The sequence below is a fragment of the Eretmochelys imbricata genome, chromosome 8 (assembly GCF_965152235.1).
Source record: "Eretmochelys imbricata isolate rEreImb1 chromosome 8, rEreImb1.hap1, whole genome shotgun sequence".
In the NCBI taxonomy this organism is placed as follows: domain Eukaryota; kingdom Metazoa; phylum Chordata; order Testudines; family Cheloniidae; genus Eretmochelys; species Eretmochelys imbricata.
Genome location: NC_135579.1, coordinates 95,204,091 through 95,222,876, shown reverse-complemented (window position 1 = coordinate 95,222,876; position 18,786 = coordinate 95,204,091). Strand labels below are relative to the sequence as shown.

General features: G+C 41.3%; 1 protein-coding gene across 5 annotated transcripts in view; it reads right to left on the bottom strand.

The window, feature by feature from the left end:
* The window catches only part of USP24 (ubiquitin specific peptidase 24), a 107,664-nt gene that overhangs the window by 71,734 nt on the left and 17,144 nt on the right, over positions 1 to 18,786 (bottom strand). For 4 of the 5 annotated variants that reach the window (XR_013346955.1, XR_013346954.1, XM_077825298.1 and 1 more), the window contains exons 2-10: positions 14,079 to 14,244; positions 12,920 to 12,987; positions 10,480 to 10,623; positions 9,487 to 9,609; positions 7,699 to 7,734; positions 7,029 to 7,094; positions 4,279 to 4,344; positions 2,275 to 2,349; positions 765 to 923 (exon numbers count right to left, since the gene is read on the bottom strand). Coding sequence is in view for 3 of the 5 variants with exons in the window: in XM_077825298.1 (XP_077681424.1) it covers positions 765 to 923; positions 2,275 to 2,349; positions 4,279 to 4,344; positions 7,029 to 7,094; positions 7,699 to 7,734; positions 9,487 to 9,609; positions 10,480 to 10,623; positions 12,920 to 12,987; positions 14,079 to 14,244 (903 nt within the window). In the remaining 2 variants the exon portion in view is untranslated. Of the gene's footprint in view, positions 1 to 764; positions 924 to 2,274; positions 2,350 to 4,278; positions 4,345 to 4,797; positions 4,905 to 7,028; positions 7,095 to 7,698; positions 7,735 to 9,486; positions 9,610 to 10,479; positions 10,624 to 12,919; positions 12,988 to 14,078; positions 14,245 to 18,786 lie in introns of those variants that run through there. The other variant, XM_077825299.1, reaches the window with a different exon arrangement.

Sequence of the window (18,786 nt, the reverse complement as noted above, 5' to 3'; positions counted from 1 at the left end):
CCTGTCTCCATGGTAGGGAACCATTACACTTCAGCTCAGCCTAGTGATAAAGGTGACCAAAGTACAAGTTCTGGACGAAACCCAAAATGCTGCATTTATGTGATTTCACGAGGAATGCGATACACTTATGACCAAGGACCCAAGATTAATGATAAACACGTTGGAGTTACTGATTTCAAATGACAATTGAGAAAGGTTTAATATATCCCAGAAACAAGAACTGAACCAAGAAAGCCTTCAAATACATTTAATTTGGTGGGCTTTTAAAAAAGCAATTTCTTGGAGTACTAAGATATTCAGTTCTTATTTCCAAAGCTGGTATGACTACATCTGCATACTGTAAGTGACATCTGGAGAGGCTGAATTTAGAGTTTTGTTTTTTTATGCAGTTACACATGAGGAGTAAAATGTTTGCTAGCTCAGCACAGCCTTTGGGATACATCTAAGATTTATCTTACTGTGGAATACCCATGAATGGCCCAGGCATGGCAGAGACTACTGCTCACAAATACAGCTGAAACAATAGTCCTTAGAGAAGGCTGATATGACTTGGACTCTTTCCAAGGAAACCAAAACCCTTGCATCCATTGCTAACTTGCAAAAATAATTCTTGTTAGACTGACTTCCTTTGTTCTTTGCTTGGAATTAAGACTTCCCTAAGGCCACATGATTTGCATAAAACCACCCTGCCCCTTTGCCTTTCAGACACTACTTTTGGTATAGCAAGAATAGCCTGTCATACTCAAACAAAAATTCAGACTTACTTCTTTGAGGGAATTCATTTTTGCACTGAAGTGAGGAGATTTTAACATGCGCAACAGAATGTCCAATCGTAGATCATCCACCACAGTTACCAGGTCAGGTTGGAAGCGCATACACAGTAGCTTTATAGCAGACAGGAGTTCAGGGATACTAACTAGCCTCTGTTAAAAACATTTTTTTTTAAAGTAATGGCTTTACAGATTTTTAGACATTTTATTTTAAGCATAAGTCCTGTCATGTTTTAGACTTGGATAATAGACACAAAGGGTAACAACAGTAACCTGGTGAAGGCTGCTTGATCTATAATCCGCAATACTTTGTCTTTCTGTGAACATCTGGAGAAGTATTACTCAGACTACTAGAAAGAATCACTATGAAGACAAAGTTTAGGGGTAATGAAGAAACTTCTGTTGAAAGTTAAATGTGCTAAAATGTTCTAATTTGTAAGATACATATTTCATGTCTATCACTGTTTTTTAAGTGCACAAACAGTAACATTTCCAACACATCATTATGACTATGTCTACACTGTGCACCTTACAGCAGCACTACTGTACCGCGACAGCCATGCTGCTGTAACGTACGCAGTGTAGCTGCTCTTTTTTGTCAGCAGGAGAGAGCTCTCCTGCTGACAAAATAAAACCACCCACAATGAAGAGCGGTAGTTTTGTTGGCGGGGGAGCGTCTCCCTCCAACAAAGTGCTGTCCCCAGCATGGCTTTGCATCAGTAAAACTTTCATCCATCAGGAGAATGTTTCTCTCACGTCCCTGACTGACAAAAGTTTTACCCACAAAATTTCAGTGCAGCTATAACCTAAAATAAGCTTCATGAAAAAGACACTATAAAGACTCATTAAACATAGAGGACAAATTCAGTACAATGTAGAACAAAAATATGTCAGAAGATGTTGAAATCTAATGATCTCCTCTGATAAAGATTAGCAAACTCTTTTGGAAACAATATAATATTTGTATCTGTAAAGAAATGCAATTTTATATCTACTGCAGCCAAGGCAGAGCAAAGCAGCCATGTAGCCCTTGGATTTTAAAAGATATTTAGGCTCTGCTCCACCTAAGTCACTTTTGAAAATGAGACCTAGCCTCCTTAGTCAGTTAGGTGTTGCAACACTCAGCAGAGCAATGCCTAAATGCCTTTAAAAATGTAGGCTACAGGGCCTAATGCTACAAGGTACTAGGCACCTGAAAGTCAACAAGAATAGAGGGTATTCAGCACCTTGCATGACTGGACCTAGGGGAACATGTTGGACAACTATGAGGGAAAAGTCTTTTTAGACAGGAAGGTCTAACACTGAGTAAGATTTTAAAGTGGATCCTGGTAAGTTCAGCAAACCCACTAGCACAGTTTCCTATTACAAACATTCTCAGTCTAAATTTAGCTCAAGTGATACTTTCCAAACAGAAACTAGTATAATTTGTTCTCAAGTTATGGTGGTTTAGCATTAATATTTACAGTAGTTTCTACATGTATATTTGATATAATCAGAATGTTACCTTGTCTTTTAGGTCCTTCTCTTCCACATTCTGCACATATTTAATCATTTTATGAATGACTGGATCCAGCATGGGCTAAGGAATTTGAGAAAATACAAGGACAATCATTTTTTATTTTCCAAAAAGTCAAGTTACTTGGAAGATCTGGTTGCAGTAAAATGAAACACAAAAGCTTCTCTCTCTAAAAAGGCTACAACGACTTAAGATCACATTTACTTTGAATACATAAGCTAACACAAATATGGCATACATAAACCATCCTGCTGGTATGAACAGAGAATGAAGTAGTCAAAATTTCCCAGATGAATTAACAGCAGGTTGTACCATAAAAGTATCTAGTAAAGAGACCTAATCTTTTCAACACACAACACTTGCTATACTACAATGAAGTTAACCTGACACCTAGTGGCTTCCTATCTGCCACTCTTCTGAACAGAGTGACCACCCCCACCCCCTACAAAACCAGCTGCAATATTCCCAGCAAGCCAGTGTGCCTTACAACCAGAACTTGTGGTGCTTTCTCTCTGAAGGCTATGAATAGTGTATTGCCAGCATCTAGAAATTACCACACAGCTCTTTCTATGCAAGCACATTTATTCTCAAGGTAAAAATATTACAGAAAAAAAACATATAAAAACAATAAATAGATTTAAACAACATACTAGGAGTCACCCACAAATCTTACAGGACCCTAGTAGCCCAAAGTCTTTCCAACTCTTTCACAAGAGCTGGGGCCTTTCTGATCCAAGAAACGGGAGAAGTCCTGAATCAGTTTAAATCCAGTCTTTTTATCCCCAAAAGCCCTTTCTTTGGCTGGTGGTCTCTGGAAAACTCAGTTTGAACCAGTACATTTGCAAACCACCGCAGGGTGTGGCATTTCTTTTAACTGTTCAGTCTCAGTGACTCACTTTAACCGCCCTCACTGTTTTTAGGTTTTAGAGGAGCTCTGGTAGCCCTCCCCCATAGAGAAGAACACAATCACACATAAGCCACTCAAATTTAATACAATGGCCCCTAAAGATACTGCATGGGGTTGCAATATCTGCCACAATTTAGCAAAGGTATGTGGATCAGAGACATTTCTCTCTAGCAACGTATTTTCCAACTGATGCTCACATACCCACACTCGATCTCAGTCACAAAGCTAGCAGTCTAAAGCAAGAGGTACTCATTGGGGCAGATTCTTGTCACACCTGTTTTACCCTGGGATAGTTCAACTGACTGCAAAGGAGTTGCTTCTGATTTACACTGATGAAGATCAGGAGATTCAGGATTACCATCCTCAGCAAATGAATATTCACACGGTGAGAAACCCTTCTACTCTGTATAAACCAAAAAATTAGGTTGAGATTTTCAACTGACTTTGAAAATCTCATCCCGTGACTACATAGTTGTAATTAAAAATGGCATTTCTACTCTCTTGGGTAACAAATGGCACATATGGTCTCCTTGTTCTGGGTAGCTCCCCACCACTGTAATATGCAGACATTTCTCTAATGCATGCAACTTTCCTTCAGCTCTTGTTTATGAAGAAAGTATGGTGAAATCTTCTTCAATAAAGTTTTCAAAAATTGACATATCTAAACCTGGTGGCTATTAGCCATGTGTTGTGAAAGGCAACTTATTTCCCCAACTTCACTTGTGAATGCATCTAAAAATTGGTATTTGCACATCTTACAGCACAAAATGTGTCACTCAACCAATATTATTAGCCTATGCAAAACAAGTACCCTGCACCCTAAACCAGACATGTTTAAGAGTGTTTCAAAATTAACCACCACTTTGATACTAAGTCGGTGATAAACTAATTCAGTTTTCCATGTTAATTTTCCGATTCTCATGCCAAACTTAAGTACCAGTAGTGTTGCCTTCTGAATGCCATTTTTTAAGAGATCCATTTTAACACAGAAAAATAAATACAAAACTCAAGGGAGCAATATAGCTGTGTGTTTCAAAGTTTGTTTTTCTACTTTCTGAAATTAACTCATAAAAATGGTGTTTTACCTGCACTACAGAAGAGTTGAGATACTCTGCACACACCCCCAATGGCTGAACTAATGCAGAGACTGCCTGGAAGAAAGATAGTAGATATTTAGGCACAGACACAGTAATCCCTTTCAAGACTGATGATTAAATTCTTTAAAACATAGGTGAAGGTTTACAAGCAGCATGTTATCATACATCCCAATTATCCTCCCATTGCTTACAATTTTGTTTCAGCACTGAAGGGACGTCCTGACTAGTTATGATTGACAACACGCAGTTCAAGAAACAGACTTAAAATAATGGGATGCATTAAGTATTGCATCTCTTGCTTGCTAACACAAAAGGACCATCTCAACTTTCAGTGGTTTTGGTCATTTTATGGTTCTGTTATTATAGTCTGTTCATGGTCTGTTTTGGTCCAATGCAAGAGCCAATAAATGCTTTGATGGTTCACTCTGCAGCACTGTAGAGTACAAATGCATGTTCTCTGGTGGAAAGCCACAAAAGAGAATTTCTTCTCCCAAATCCAACATTCACCTTCTTCATGAATCCTATCACTATCTGCCAGATGGCTTCAACATTTCTGTGTTGGACCCAATGCTGAAGAATGTTCCTCATGCAGATCAGTCACACAAGGACTTTCCTTCAGATATGGAATGAAAAAAATCTTGAGATCCAAGGTTTCCAAATTTTATCAATTTTCAAGTAGAGTAAAGGAAATTCACTTGCCATTATGACATACCAAGACCAATTTCCTCCTGAGAAGAGGCAATGACTTACATAATAGTGAGTGTCTCACTACAACCAACAGCCTGTAAGTTAAGTGTCCCTAGTCAAAAATCACTTTCTTAAGAAAGGAGTTACTAGTAAGTTAAGAGGAGAGAATCTATAGCAATGTCTAAATTTAATGAGATAAACTCCCCTTCTCTCATATTTACATATAAACTACTTGCCTCTCCTTAATAAGTGTGTGTGGGAGGGCAGAGGGAGGAGAAGAGGGAGGAAGAAGAAATCAACCCACTAAAAGGAAATAGAATTTTCCAAATTTGTAGCTCAACTGCAGGTGATGAACAAGTTATTACTTTACAGACAATTAAAATTTGAAAAAATGTGCTTCCTCTCAGTATTCTGGTTCTCAGACATGGTTATTTAGATTTGAAATCTGTTATATCCGAGTCTTCTAGATTACTTTCAACACCAAACACCATTAGGCTCTATGAACCTAAGACCTCGTATAGTTTATGTAGTCATTAAATGTGTCAAATTTTGATGCAGTAGTTAACATATTTAGAGTTATTTAGTGCCGAGATTCCAAGGCCAGAAAGGCCCACTGTGATCATAGAGTCTGACCTCCTCTGTAATACAGGTCATAGAACTTTCCCAAAGTAATTCCTAGAGAATCTCTTTTAGAAAAAGATATAAATTTGATTTAAAAATTGCCAGTGATGGAGACTCTTCCATAACCCTTGGTAAATTGTTCCAATGATTAATCTCACTGTTGAAAATTTACACCTTATTTCCAGCCTGAATTGGTCTAGCTTCAACTTTCAGCGAAGGGATCACGTTATACTTTTGTCTGCTAGACTGGAGAGACAATTATTAAATATTTGTTCCTCATGTAAGTACTTATAGACTGTAATCAAGTCAATCCTTAACTTTCTTTTTGTTAAGCTAACTAGATTCGGCATCTTGAGTTTATCGTTATAAGGCACATTTTCTAATCCTTAACCATTCTCATGGCTCTTCTCTCAACCCTCTCTAATTTTTTAACATCCTTCTTGAATTGTGGATATCAAAACTGGACACAGAATTCCAGCAGCGCTTGCACCAGTGACAAATAACGTCTCTACTCCAACTTGAGATTCCCCTGTTCACACATTCAAGGATCACGTTAGCCCTTTTGGCCATAGTATAGCACTGGGGGCTCATGTTCAGCTGATCCTCCACCATGACTCCCAAGTCCTTTACAGAGGCACTTCTTCCCAGGATATTGTTCCCCACTGTGTAAGTATGGCCTGCATTCAGCCATATGAAAATGATATTATTTGCTTGCATCCAGTTTACCAAGGGATCCAGATTGCTCTGTTTTAGTGACCTGCCCTCTTCATTATTTACCATTCTCCCAATGACTGGACCATCTGCAAACTTCACGAGTGATGATTTTATGCTTTCTTCCATTGATAAGATAGACAGACGAAATATATAAACCAAAGATATTTTTAAAATAATTTACACATGGGAATCACCTTCCCTGTAACTGAAATGCAGCTACTTCAGTGATGAATGCTAAAACTATATAACAGTTTACACTCACTTAAAACTGGGATGCTGAACATAATTACCCAAACTGAAATTAATTCAGGACACCAATGCTAATAACTGCTCTCTTCTGGGTAGATTCATGGGATCTTTAGTAACAAGTGGTCAAGACTTTGTTTTTCTTTCAAGCAGCAGTAGACCATAATGCATTACAGAACTTTTAGAGCATGGTAACATGGGTACATGTGGCTAGTTAGGATGCAAATGTAATGTGTAGATTTACATCCCAGCTTGCCAGGTGTCAACTCTCTGTAGAGACCAACTCTAAGTCTCATCTCAAATATATAGTTCCCTGACCTCCAACCATCCCATACCAAAGAATTCTCCCAGCATTCTTTTTGGAGTACTTCTTCAGTATTGAAGAAAGCGTTCTATGTATCAAATTACCAGTATCGCTTGCTATAAAACAACAACATATAAAGAACGACATCAACAGAAGATTAACTTACCCCAAGTTCAATATCTTCTGAATGGAGTTTAGACTGAATTGCTGAAAATCCACCCAACTCTGCAAACTGCAAAAAGCAGTATCAAGTCAATGAATTACAACTGTCTGCATTTTAAATATGTGATTAAAGCAAATATTCCAAGCTTTAACTTGGAGCGTATAAAGCTTGGTTCTCCAATGATCATCTCTGAAATAAGAATTCAAGACGAGATGCTTGAGCTGTCAACAAGGATCTTCCACAGTGGGATTTTAAGTTTAACATAAGACTTGTGCTTTCATGTCTATTTGATGGCTCACTGGGGAACACAACATAGAAGATCCACATAGGATGACAAGCTGAGGGACAGCATGCAGGATGCATCTCTCTAGCATTCCCTAGCAGCTGTTTGTGGAATGGCATGGCAGCCCCAGAGGTGACCTTTGGCCTTCCTCAGCTGAAGGGTACAAATCAGTAGTGCAAAGGTGGGAAAGGAAGAGGGAGGCAACCCAGCATGATTGCCTTGGCAAGGACCTTACCATCTATGTTGGGCAGGGTTAAAGTATAAAACTCATTGCTCTACAGTTGTCATCCTCTATGCGAACAAATATGAAGCATCACTTTTAAGAGTAATGAATTCAAGTGACAGACACCAGATACTATCAACAGTTCTTTTCAGTTTAGCTTTACCTACCCTGTTTACTAGATCCACCAGCCACCCATGAGGTTCCTAGATAATTAAAAAAAGTTAATTGGCAACATATTTTAAAACAATATGTGAAAGTCAGCTTTTTTTATTGTGTGCTGTATTTAGCATTTTGGGTTAATTAGCTTTATGTATGTGCTACTACTTCAAAGAATATATTTGTGTGTTTATGCTACCTCCTTTACTGAGTGCAGCTGGAGCTTTGAGTTGTTCTTATTACCATCATCCTTTTTTGGACAATGCCTGTCATCACCGACAATGTGGCTGCTGACTGACACACAGCCATAATTATAACTTATCAGTAGTGTGGAATATGACGGAAGAACCTTCCCTGAATTTTGGCAGTTTCTTTTTGTTTTCACAAGCTCTGTGCTTTCTTTTTAGCAACAGAGTGATAACCAGAGACTGAAACAATTTTCATCCACACAACAGATACAGCACCCACAATGGCATTGCAAATCTCAAACTGCATCTCTACCAGAGTGCCACCACCCTGACCTGAAGGGACCACCTTTAGGTGCGAGAGACTGAATGAGCATGTAGACTTGATCAGTTTTGAACTGTTTGCTGAGACTGCTAACAAGAGGGTTAATTAAGACGGCGGTTTTGTGAGGTGGACACTGGTATATTAGGATCTGGGCAAGAGCAACTAGGTCATTTTATATAGCAAAAGCTAGAGATGTTAAATCAGTGGTCTCCAACCTTTATTTGCACAAGATCACTTTTTGAATTTAAGTGCAACCCAGGATCTACCCCGCGCCTTCCAAAAGGCCCCACCCCGCTCACCCCATCGCTTGCTCTCCCCCACCCTCACTCACTTTCACTGGACTGGGGCAGAGGGTGCAGGCTCTGGGCTGGGGCCAAGGGGTTTGGAGCGTGTGGGGGGCCCTCCAGGCTGAGCCTGGGGCAGGGGGTTAGGGTGCAGGAGAGGGTGAGGAGTGCAAGCTCTGGGACAGACTTTGGTTCCAGGTTGGGGCAGGGGGCTGGGGAGCAGGAGGGGGTACAGGGTGCTGGCTCCACAATGGGGCTCAGGTGCGGGCTCCCACTGGGCAGCACTTACCTTGGGCAGCTCCCGGGAGGTGGTGCAGTGGGGCTAAGGCAGGCTCCCTGCCTGCCTCAACCCATGCCATTCCCAGAAGTGGCCAGCATGCCGCTGGGGGGGAGATGGCATGCGCGTAGCTCCGCACACTGCCTCTCCCCTGCAGGCACCACCCCCGCAACTCCCATTGGCTGCAGTTCCCCATTCCCAGCTAATGGGAGCTGTGGGGACGGTGCTTGCAGGCAGGAACAGCACGTGGAGACCCCTGCCCCCCCAGACCACAGGAGCGTGCAGACTACTTCCGGGAGCGCCGTGGGCCAAGGCAGGCAGAGAGTCTGCCTTAGCCCCGCTGCACCACCAGATTTTTAGCGCTGAAGATTGTGATAGACTGTCAAAGGCGCCAGGATCGACAAGTCGATCGCGATCTACCACTTGATGACCACTGTGTTAGATGGTCTTTTGTTTATTACTGGACTAGTAGTAATGATGACAGATTTAGAGAGGAATGGGCACCAATCCCCAGATCCAGTCCCTCTGGTAGAACATTCTCGCAATCATGAAAAGGGAATGCTCTTCTAAAGAACCACCACATTTGGTATTCAAAAGCCACTCAATATTTTTTAAAGATTTACTTCAGCTTATTTTGGATAAGCATTTACATATATTGGATAAGCCTTTTATACTCTAGGTATAAAGCATTTCTGTTCTATAAAACAGACAAAAATATGTATGATCACCTTTTGGAAAGTAGATATGGGTGAGACAGCATACAGATTTCCTTCTCCAAAGACTTCTGCCCAGTTTCTCTGGCATACCTTCATTCGATTCTTGAAATGGTATTCATTGTCAGGGTTAAAAGCCTTGAAAAAAAAAAATACATTAAAAACCAGTCACAACATGGCTTATTTGTGAATCTCGAAGACTGATCTTGTTAATATTTGACTTCAGTAGTTGAACACAGTTCTTGAGCATGGCTAATTTTTCCAAGTGAAATACAAATTAACAGTTTAGCATGGATAATTCAGGTTAATGATACTTAGTACTTAACGTATACAGTATTACAACTTCAGAACACAGTATAAACAATCTCCAACAATCCTGTGAGGCAGATAGATATCCCCTTATTGATTTTCTTCTACAGAGAGGGAGGACAGACTGAAAGGGGGTTAAAGTGATTTGCACATGGCCACAACAGTGTCAGAGCAGGGATCAGAGGACAGGAGTTCCCACCTCCCAGGGCTATGGTCATTCTTTTGGCAAGGTAGCCTCTTTAGAGCAGTAATACAAGGGAAGATTGTAAAAAGTGACCAATGATTTGAATGCTACACATGAAATACCTTAAAGAGGGCTGATTTTCAGAAAGCATTGACCACTCAATCTGAAAAATCAGGCCCGGTCAGATCTCTCAAGTTCGACACACAAAACCTGAGACATGCAAAAAATCATTACTTACTTTTTAATATTTTGGCCACAGTTTGAGTTCATGCTTTAAATGGTAAACAGTAGCAGCAGAAATATTAGAGGTCACAAGAGCTTTCCTGAAGATTGTAAACAAATCATCTGTGATATTTAAGAATGCATTTCTAGAGACTTTCATGTTTTAAGGACATTAATAAAACTAATGAATATTAATTCCTTCTATAACTTCTATCCTCCCTCCAAGTGAGTCAAATGTCTCCATGGATGTAAAATATTACCATTACAAGAGATTGCAGGATATAATACAGTACCATTGTAAGCACACCCAGAAGACCAACAGGAATTGGGTCTTGTTTCACTCTCTCTGCGACCAGATCTACTAGCAGCATCAACATGTTGTAGATTCCCTCATGGATTTCAGTACCCCATTTATGAACAGCACTTGATGTCAGCAGCTACCAAAATGAGAAAGATGCATCAATCTCTGGCACTGATCATTATTTTCAGAGTAACACTTTTCCGTAACAGTATTTGGTAGTAGTACTCTAATATAAATATTATTTATGATATCTTTATACAGCAGAAAGGTAGGAAAAGCAACAGTGATAGTTATAATTCCACCATTTTAAAACTTCCTAATTAGAAACAGGATATAGCAAACACTAAGAGGTAATCATCAAAATACACTGACGGTTTCTCCTGGAAATTACTATTTAACTCAGAAAAGCTTTGTATGGAAGAGAGCCATTCACTTTAATGTTTTTATTCCTAAACGCTTGAGTAACTCTGTTGACATGTTTGTAGGATGTTAGATAATCCATTTTTAATTCTTGCAATAAGCTTGTCACATGGCCACATTACTTTGCTTGCAGTCATGGTTTGCTATATCACCTCTCTAATATAATTTTCCTTAGAAATCGAGGGAAAATGTCACTACTGAAGAGGTGTATGTTTAAAGAACATTTTTAATGGATTGGGAGGCAGCATTAAACCGCCATGTTAGGCCAAACTGATAACAGAACTACATTAGGTTTTTAAAAGGTAGAAACAGCAATTAGGTAAACATTACCCGCTGCGTTTGCTGGGCTTGCATTCAAATTACTAAGCTTTATAACCTCACAGAACCCAAAGACTATTTAATTTATTTTTTAAGATTTTCAGAAACTACAGTGCATTAAGCTTCATGAATGGCTTATGGGTATTTTAGAGTAAATGTAACCCAGCAGAAGACTTTAACTCCGCAAACAGAATCTTTCAGCTACCCTCTTTCCATCTCTCCTCCTCCCCACCCACACCCCAACCATACAGGATGAAAACTAAGTAGGTACAAAGCACTCAGTGGTTAAAAAGCACAGACATTACTCTCAAGCCAATTGGAACATGATGTTATTTTCTTTAAATCCTTCTACCTGAAATATAATTTTTCCTGGAAATTGTAGGGCTTAATAACTGATGTACATTTAGAAAATCATACACAAGACCATTATTCTTAACTCCTAAAATACCAGTTAGTTTCAAAGGTCTATCCCTTGCTTACCATTGGAATATAGGACCATAGATGCGCATGGTACATTATGTAGCAGGATAAGGTAGTCTGTGCACCATCATGCTTCTATGACATGATCATGACAAGAAAGAGAATGCACGGGACGAAGGGGCAATGGCATGGAGAGGGAAATACACAGAAACAGGGTAATGGAGTTGCTCATATGGTATGGTACATGTCAGTATCTGGATTTGATATTTTTAAATTACTATATTAAAAGAGGCTCAGAAAATCATGGTTTGGAAGGACTGTAGAAAAAGATGGCTTGTAAGGAAGGATTTGAGAGGGGGATAGAAGCTGCAAAGCATACAAGGTAAGCAAGACCATTCCAAGTGTAGGGGCTGCTTAGGATAAGCCATGGAGACTATTATTGGGGTAGGGAAGAGAGTGGTCTGGAGGAAGAATTAGTGGAAAACAGGGTCCAAATAAGAAAGTGTCATGCAACCAGTGTTGAGACAGAAGCAGGACAGAGTTTGTTCATAGCTTTGAAAGGAAGGACAAAGTTTGAGACTGATGTGGAAGGGGACATGAAGCCAGTAAAGGTAATTTTAAGTGGGATAGCATGATATAGTCAGAGTGATGGGCAAGGAACAAAGTTAGGCCACAGCATATGGAATAGGAAGGAGGAAAGCAAGATGATATTGAGAACTCCAAAGCGAAGGAGTTCACAGTAGGCCAGGCAGGAAAACCAAGCATGGAAGAGAGTTTTGGTGGTAAGCACAGAAAGGAAGGGACAAATTTTGGCTAGGCTGTAAAAGGCAGAAGTGGCAGGAGTTAGGGGTCTAACTGTGTAGGGTAATGGAGAGAGGAGAGGAATCGATTACTCCAATTTTTCAGACCTGGGGGACAGAACAATTGCAATGGAAGAATGAGGGAGGAAGACTGATCATTAGTACTAAACAATAATACATCCTAATATTTATGGAACTTTAGACCTTCAAAAACACTGTATCAACATATACCAGTTAAGGCCGTGATCCTGCAACTGACTACGGATGCGGGGACGCATCCATATGAAAGACCCCATTGATTTAAATGGAGCTCAGCACAGATGCAGGATTGGGGCATAAGCGTTCAATTTTACTGAAAAATTTATATGACCCCAGTCACCATAATATCAGAGACACATCAGAATGGAACAGAACATTTCATGAAATGGACTCCCAAACACAGAAGTTGGATTTGTGCACTTTCCTCCCCCTTACCTTTTTAAATGCTTCAGGCATACATCTGTCCATGAATCTTTTGCAATTCTCATCAGAATCAGAAAGACCTTTTCAGAAAGGATAGAGGGTATATAATTTAGGATTACCTCTGGCTGGTTTCCTACAGGCTCTTGAGCTCTAGATCTAAGCCTTTCTACTGAGGTCACAGAAGATGAGCTCAACAAATAACGTGTTTGCAACACAAAGCAATAAGCATCCTATTGGGATTACATTACTCGTGCTCTACATCTTTCACCAAAAGGGACTGGAGGTCAAAGAAACTAGATTTCCAGCCTTTTAGAAATTAGGGGCAGTTTAGTTTCCAAACATTCCATCTGGTACAACTACATGGCATTAACAGAACCTCACCTCTGTAGGTGTTTTTCCTTTCAACGACACAGTTTATGTTTTGATACTTGCACAAATCATTCTGCTGCTGCTCATCCACCATAACAAACTCACATACAGCCTACAGTACACTCAGCTAATTTTTTTTTTTTTTACGCACTGTATTGTCTTCCACCAATGTAACAACATAGCATAACCTCCTTTTAGCTCGCCAGAGGGCATACTGAAAAGCAAGTTCATGTATACCTTCAACTTCAGGAGCTGAACGTGTTGCCTCCACAGCACCCTCAGCCCCTGACAATTTGACCCTCAGCCCCTGACCGGAGAGGAATCAACCCACGTCTATGATATGGCAATAGAGAGTATTTCCACTAGGACAGCCTGGTCAAATAACCCACTCTACAGCTTAATATGGAGTGAGCTTGGACACAAACATCATTAATATAATAATAAATGCCCAAGTAAATTAATACAGCTCTTTATTGACAGTAATTTTTAAAATGAAACCATTTTACATACAAAAATATTTACAATCTTTAAAACATAGAAAGAACTGCATGCCTATTCTATTCCACAATCAAGCACACATGAGCAAGACAAAATTGAAACCCTCTTTGCAAAACCAGTATGAGCTCACAACAGCAGATTGTTAACTGTTCTAGCAATATTTTTGTATGGCACTAGTTAGTAAGTATAAAAATTGCAGTTTTCTAGAGCGTATCCTCTGTATACACCTTTACACAGAATTCATAAGTACTCTTCCTAAATACACACCGGACTCATTAAAAAACAAGTCAAAAACAGAACTTACCAAGTCTTGCTAGGTAGGTAGATGCAATTAGGCACTTGCCCAGGGACTCTTCTCGCTTATATGGTATGGACCAGTGATCTGTTAAGACTCTGCTCTCCAGTTCGTACAAATTGGTTGTAGGAAACTCAATACCTTCTCCAGAGCAGTTCCCATTTTCATCATTTTTCTGTGAATGAAAAGAGATACAAATGAAGAAGGGATTTTTAGCTGCTGCTCGTGATTACTTAGCTCATCAACTCCTTTAAGACAAAATTAGCATGTACAACTCCCACTGATTTCAAATGGAGTTGCAAGTATATTTGAGGGCAGAATTTGACGTTTCAATTGAATACCCATTGATACAGGGACTGTACTTTCCTCTATACATGTGTGTGTTTACATGTCTTATTTCCAGGCTTGCCAACTAATAATTTAAACTTAAGTCTTGTGATATTAATATTCCTGGAGTCTTGCGACAGAAGAATCTTAGCTGAATAAAAAACTGCCCTGGTTGTGAAGGAAAGCTGGAAAACATGAACCCTAAAGGTTCAAAAACTAGAAGACAAATTAAAAATAAGCTTGGTTTCTTTCTAAGCTTTAAGCTTTTAAGCCACTCTCAATTTTGGGGGGCCTGCCTCATGATTCTTGAACACCTGGGGTTAGCAATACTGTATTTAAATAATATCTAACAAACACCCCTAATATTTTTATAATTTGATTTCTAGTAATTAAATACCAAATATTCTGTACTCTTAAACACTATCACAGAACATATTACATACTAAAGATAATAAATGTCTCATGCTTACAGTGTGAAGTACCCTATTCACTTCAGAATTCTGCAATTTCATCTCAGTTATTCTCTACTAAATATTCACTGTGAAACATCTGACTAGGCCAGATATTGTATCATTTGAGGTAATTCAGCTGCATGACACGATCATTCCCTCATTTTAAGAACAAGACAGACTAAAATATTTCTAATATGCTGTACATAAAGTAGTGATTTATCAAAAAACCCAAATCTCAATCACAACTCTGCCCTTTTTACAGTCAAAATGAGTCATTAAAAAAAGCAGTGCTGTATTTTCCCATCCCCCTCCCACACAGGACAAGCAGCAATCTGCTCAGATCAACGTTACCCATTTCCTTTTAATTGCCACTGAATTGCAATTATTCCTGCACACAGAGAGAACACACAAAATTAGCCCAACATTCTTTGTGAAGTGCCACGTGAGGTAAAGCAGTGATGCCAGATAAAATAAGGGCCTGGGAAACAAGCTACCATTTCTTCTGTTTCAAATGCTGATCACCCAGTGTGGGGTGGGGTAGTGGGATTCACAAAGAGGAATTTTCCCTCTGACACGAAAACAGGAGGCAGAATTTGGCTCAGGTCCTTCACCAGTTGGAAATAAGTGAAAACACAAATGTAGTAACAGCAACAGGACCGCACTCAGGAGAAAAGCCACGTGATACTTCTGGGGGAATTCTGTGCCACTGCACATGCAGAGAATTCATGTCTCCCCGCAGATTTCTTTGCTTCCCCACAGAAAATGATACGGAAGTAAAGGGAAGCCACGTAGGGGGTGGGGGACCTGGGGATGCCCACGGGCTTAGTTTGGAGGGGTACTGCCCTCCCAAACAAAGGCTAGGCATGGGGGGCACTCAGGGTCACATGCTACTGCCCCTCCCATTTCTTGGAGCACAGAGCTGCCCAGCTGAAGGAGAGTGCCGCTCGGACGCTGCCTCATGGGTCCTCCCTTTCTGTGTGTTAGGAGCCATCCTGTCTTCTGTACAGGAATGAGTGCCTGCAGTGGGGCAGGGGAATAGGATAGGGGAAGAGGCAGTAGGGAAGGAAGTGGGGTGGGATAGGGCAGGGATGTGGGAGTGAGGGCAGGAGACGGTGGGAAGGAGGATGAGAAGTGGATAGGGGAAGCGGGAGCCCAGCACTTGGCACCCACTCGGTGGCAGAAGCTGGGGCTCCCCCCAATAAGCAGGCACTTTGAACCCCATCAGATGAGCCCTCCCCCTGCACCTGAACCACCTCAATGAGCCTTCCCACAGTCCCAGTACCCAGACCCCCACAGATATAAACCCCCACCAACCCCCATCATGATACACCCAGACCCTTCCTGCCTAGTCCCAACCACCCTCACCTGGACCCCCCCTGCAGAGCTCCACTGCCCCTGCACCCAGAAAGCCCCAAATGAGTCCCAGTGCATCCAGATCCCCACAATGAGCTGCCGCACCCAGATTACCCCACACAGAGCCCTCTTGTCCCACACCAGGCTCTCCCCACATGAAATCCCTCTACACTTGGATTCTGCTGGGCTGAGCCTGCCTGCCCACAACTGGTGTGCCTGACACAGAAGGGCAGGGCCCCAGGGTGCTTCTGGGGCAGGTCCAGCCCTTGTACTTTGTCAGGGGTGGGTGCAATTTCACCGCTGAGTCCCTTTCCCAGGGCAAGGGCTGCAGGGTGCTCCCCACTGCAATGCTGGAGCCTCCATATTTGTTTATTATATAATAAAATTTGCAGAATTTTAAAATATTGTGTGCAGAATTTTTATTTTTGGGGGCCAGAATTCCCTTAGGAGTAATGTGGGGAGGAAGGACAAGGACAAAGCATATTCAAGTGTAAAAACAAAACAAAACCAAAAAACCCCCCACACCAGTGTCAGGGAAGTGAAATGAACAAAAGAAAGAAAATTAAAAGAAAACAGAATCCATGAGAAAGTGGTAAAGAATTTAGTCTATTTGAGCAAATAATGGAGCTCCTAGTTCTCACTGCATCCTATATGGAGGTTTTGTCCAGTTTATTTTAAAAAATTCTAACATAACTATAACAGTGATTCAAGAGCAGTAAGTTTAGAAATAAACTCAGACTGTATATAACTGACCCGTGGAATTCACTATTACAGGTGTTACTGGGATACAGTTGCTGAAGTAAAACAGAACAAGGCTGGATACCATGACCATTAATATTTGCAGCTGCACAGCCCAAAAGAGTAATTAAGTCCAAAGCTTCAGGGCATAAGCTTGTCAGCAGACAGGAAGCAGTTTCCCCCACATCCAACTTTGTGAAAAACACTATGTAGTTGGCAAGCAACTATAGGATTTTGTATTTCGTTTGAAGCATCAGGTGTTGGCCACTGCTGTTGAAACAGCCTGATCTGATGTGGTAAATACATTCCTATGTAATTTATGTCTGAAATTATTATTTTGGGGGGGGCAGGGAGGAGCATTAGTAAGCTTTTTAGGTAAGAGGATTTTGAAAGTCTAAGGGTATGTACGGAGCTGGAAGGTGTAATTTTCAGTCCAAGCAGACATACCCATGCTAGCTCTAATAGAACTAGTGTGCTTAAAACAGAAACGCAGCTGCAGTGGCACAAGTGGTGGGATGGGTTAATCGCCCTGAACACAATCCCATTTGAGATCTTAAGAATGTACTCGGGGAAGCTAGCCCATCCCACGGCAGCTACACTGCTCTTTTAGTGTGCTAGTTCATCAGATGCAGCATGAATATGTCTACTCAAGCCAGAGATTACACCTTCTAGCTACAGAGTAGACATACCCTTAATGAATTTATTATGCTGAAAGATATTGGAGACAAAACTGACAACACAAGTGCTCTAGAACAGTAGTTCTAAACTAGGGGTACATGTGCTCCTAGGGGTACACAGAGGTCTTCCGGGGGTCATCAACTTATCTAGATATCGGTCTAGTTTTACAACAAGCTACAGACACTCCCTGGGTTACGCAAGACCCGATTTACACAAATTCACACTTATGGAAAAAGTTCCGTAAGCTAGAAATAGGAGGGTTTTGGGGTTGGTTTCTTTTTTGGCATAACGTTCAAGTATACGTTTCTGACTTATGCAAAGTTAGAGTTACGCAAGGCTTTCCGGAACCGAACAATTGCGTTAAGTTGGGGAGCGTCTGTACATAAAAAGCACCAGCAAAGTCAGTACAAACTAAAATTCCATACGGACAACGACCTGTTTATACCTCTCTCTATGCTATACCAGGGTCGCCTAACTGTAGCTCATGAGTCGCATGCAGTTCTTTTTACAGTTAGAGTGTGGCTCACGGAGCCCCCGACGCCTCCCCCCATTCTCTGCCTACCAGAAGCTCAGGCTTCTTCCCTGTGGCAGGGTGGTGGGTCTAGGAGCTTCTGTGCGAGACAACTGGTGCCTACTGATAGTGGGGGGCACAATTTAAAGCCCCCTGCAACAGCTTAAGTCACACACACCCAGGCATGCCCCTCGCCTTCCCACAGCAGCTCCTCCCTGCAACTTCCAGGTGTTAGCTCCGTGTGGAGAGGCACTGCTTTAGCTCCACAGGGAGAGGCAGCAGTAAAAGCAGGAGCTCTCCCTGCAGCTCCCAGCTGTTTGCCACTGTCTCTCCCCATGGCCACAGCTCCCAGCTTGCTGGCTCCAGCAGCTGCCTGGCAGGGAGGGGGCCCGGCAGCATCATGTGACCGAGCAGAGCCAGCAAATCCTGGCAAAAATCCGGAGGGGGTGGGGGAGATATGACCCCACGTGCCTCCCCCCATGCATCACCTCTGGCAGTGGGGCGGGGGGAGGAGGGGATTCGGGACTGGAGGTGCTCTCAAACGTCTCAAGATTGTCATGCACAGCTCAGAGGGTCAGTAGGTTTGGCCATCCCTGTACTATACACTGAAATGTAAGTACAATATTTATATTCCAATTGATTTATTTTATAATTATAT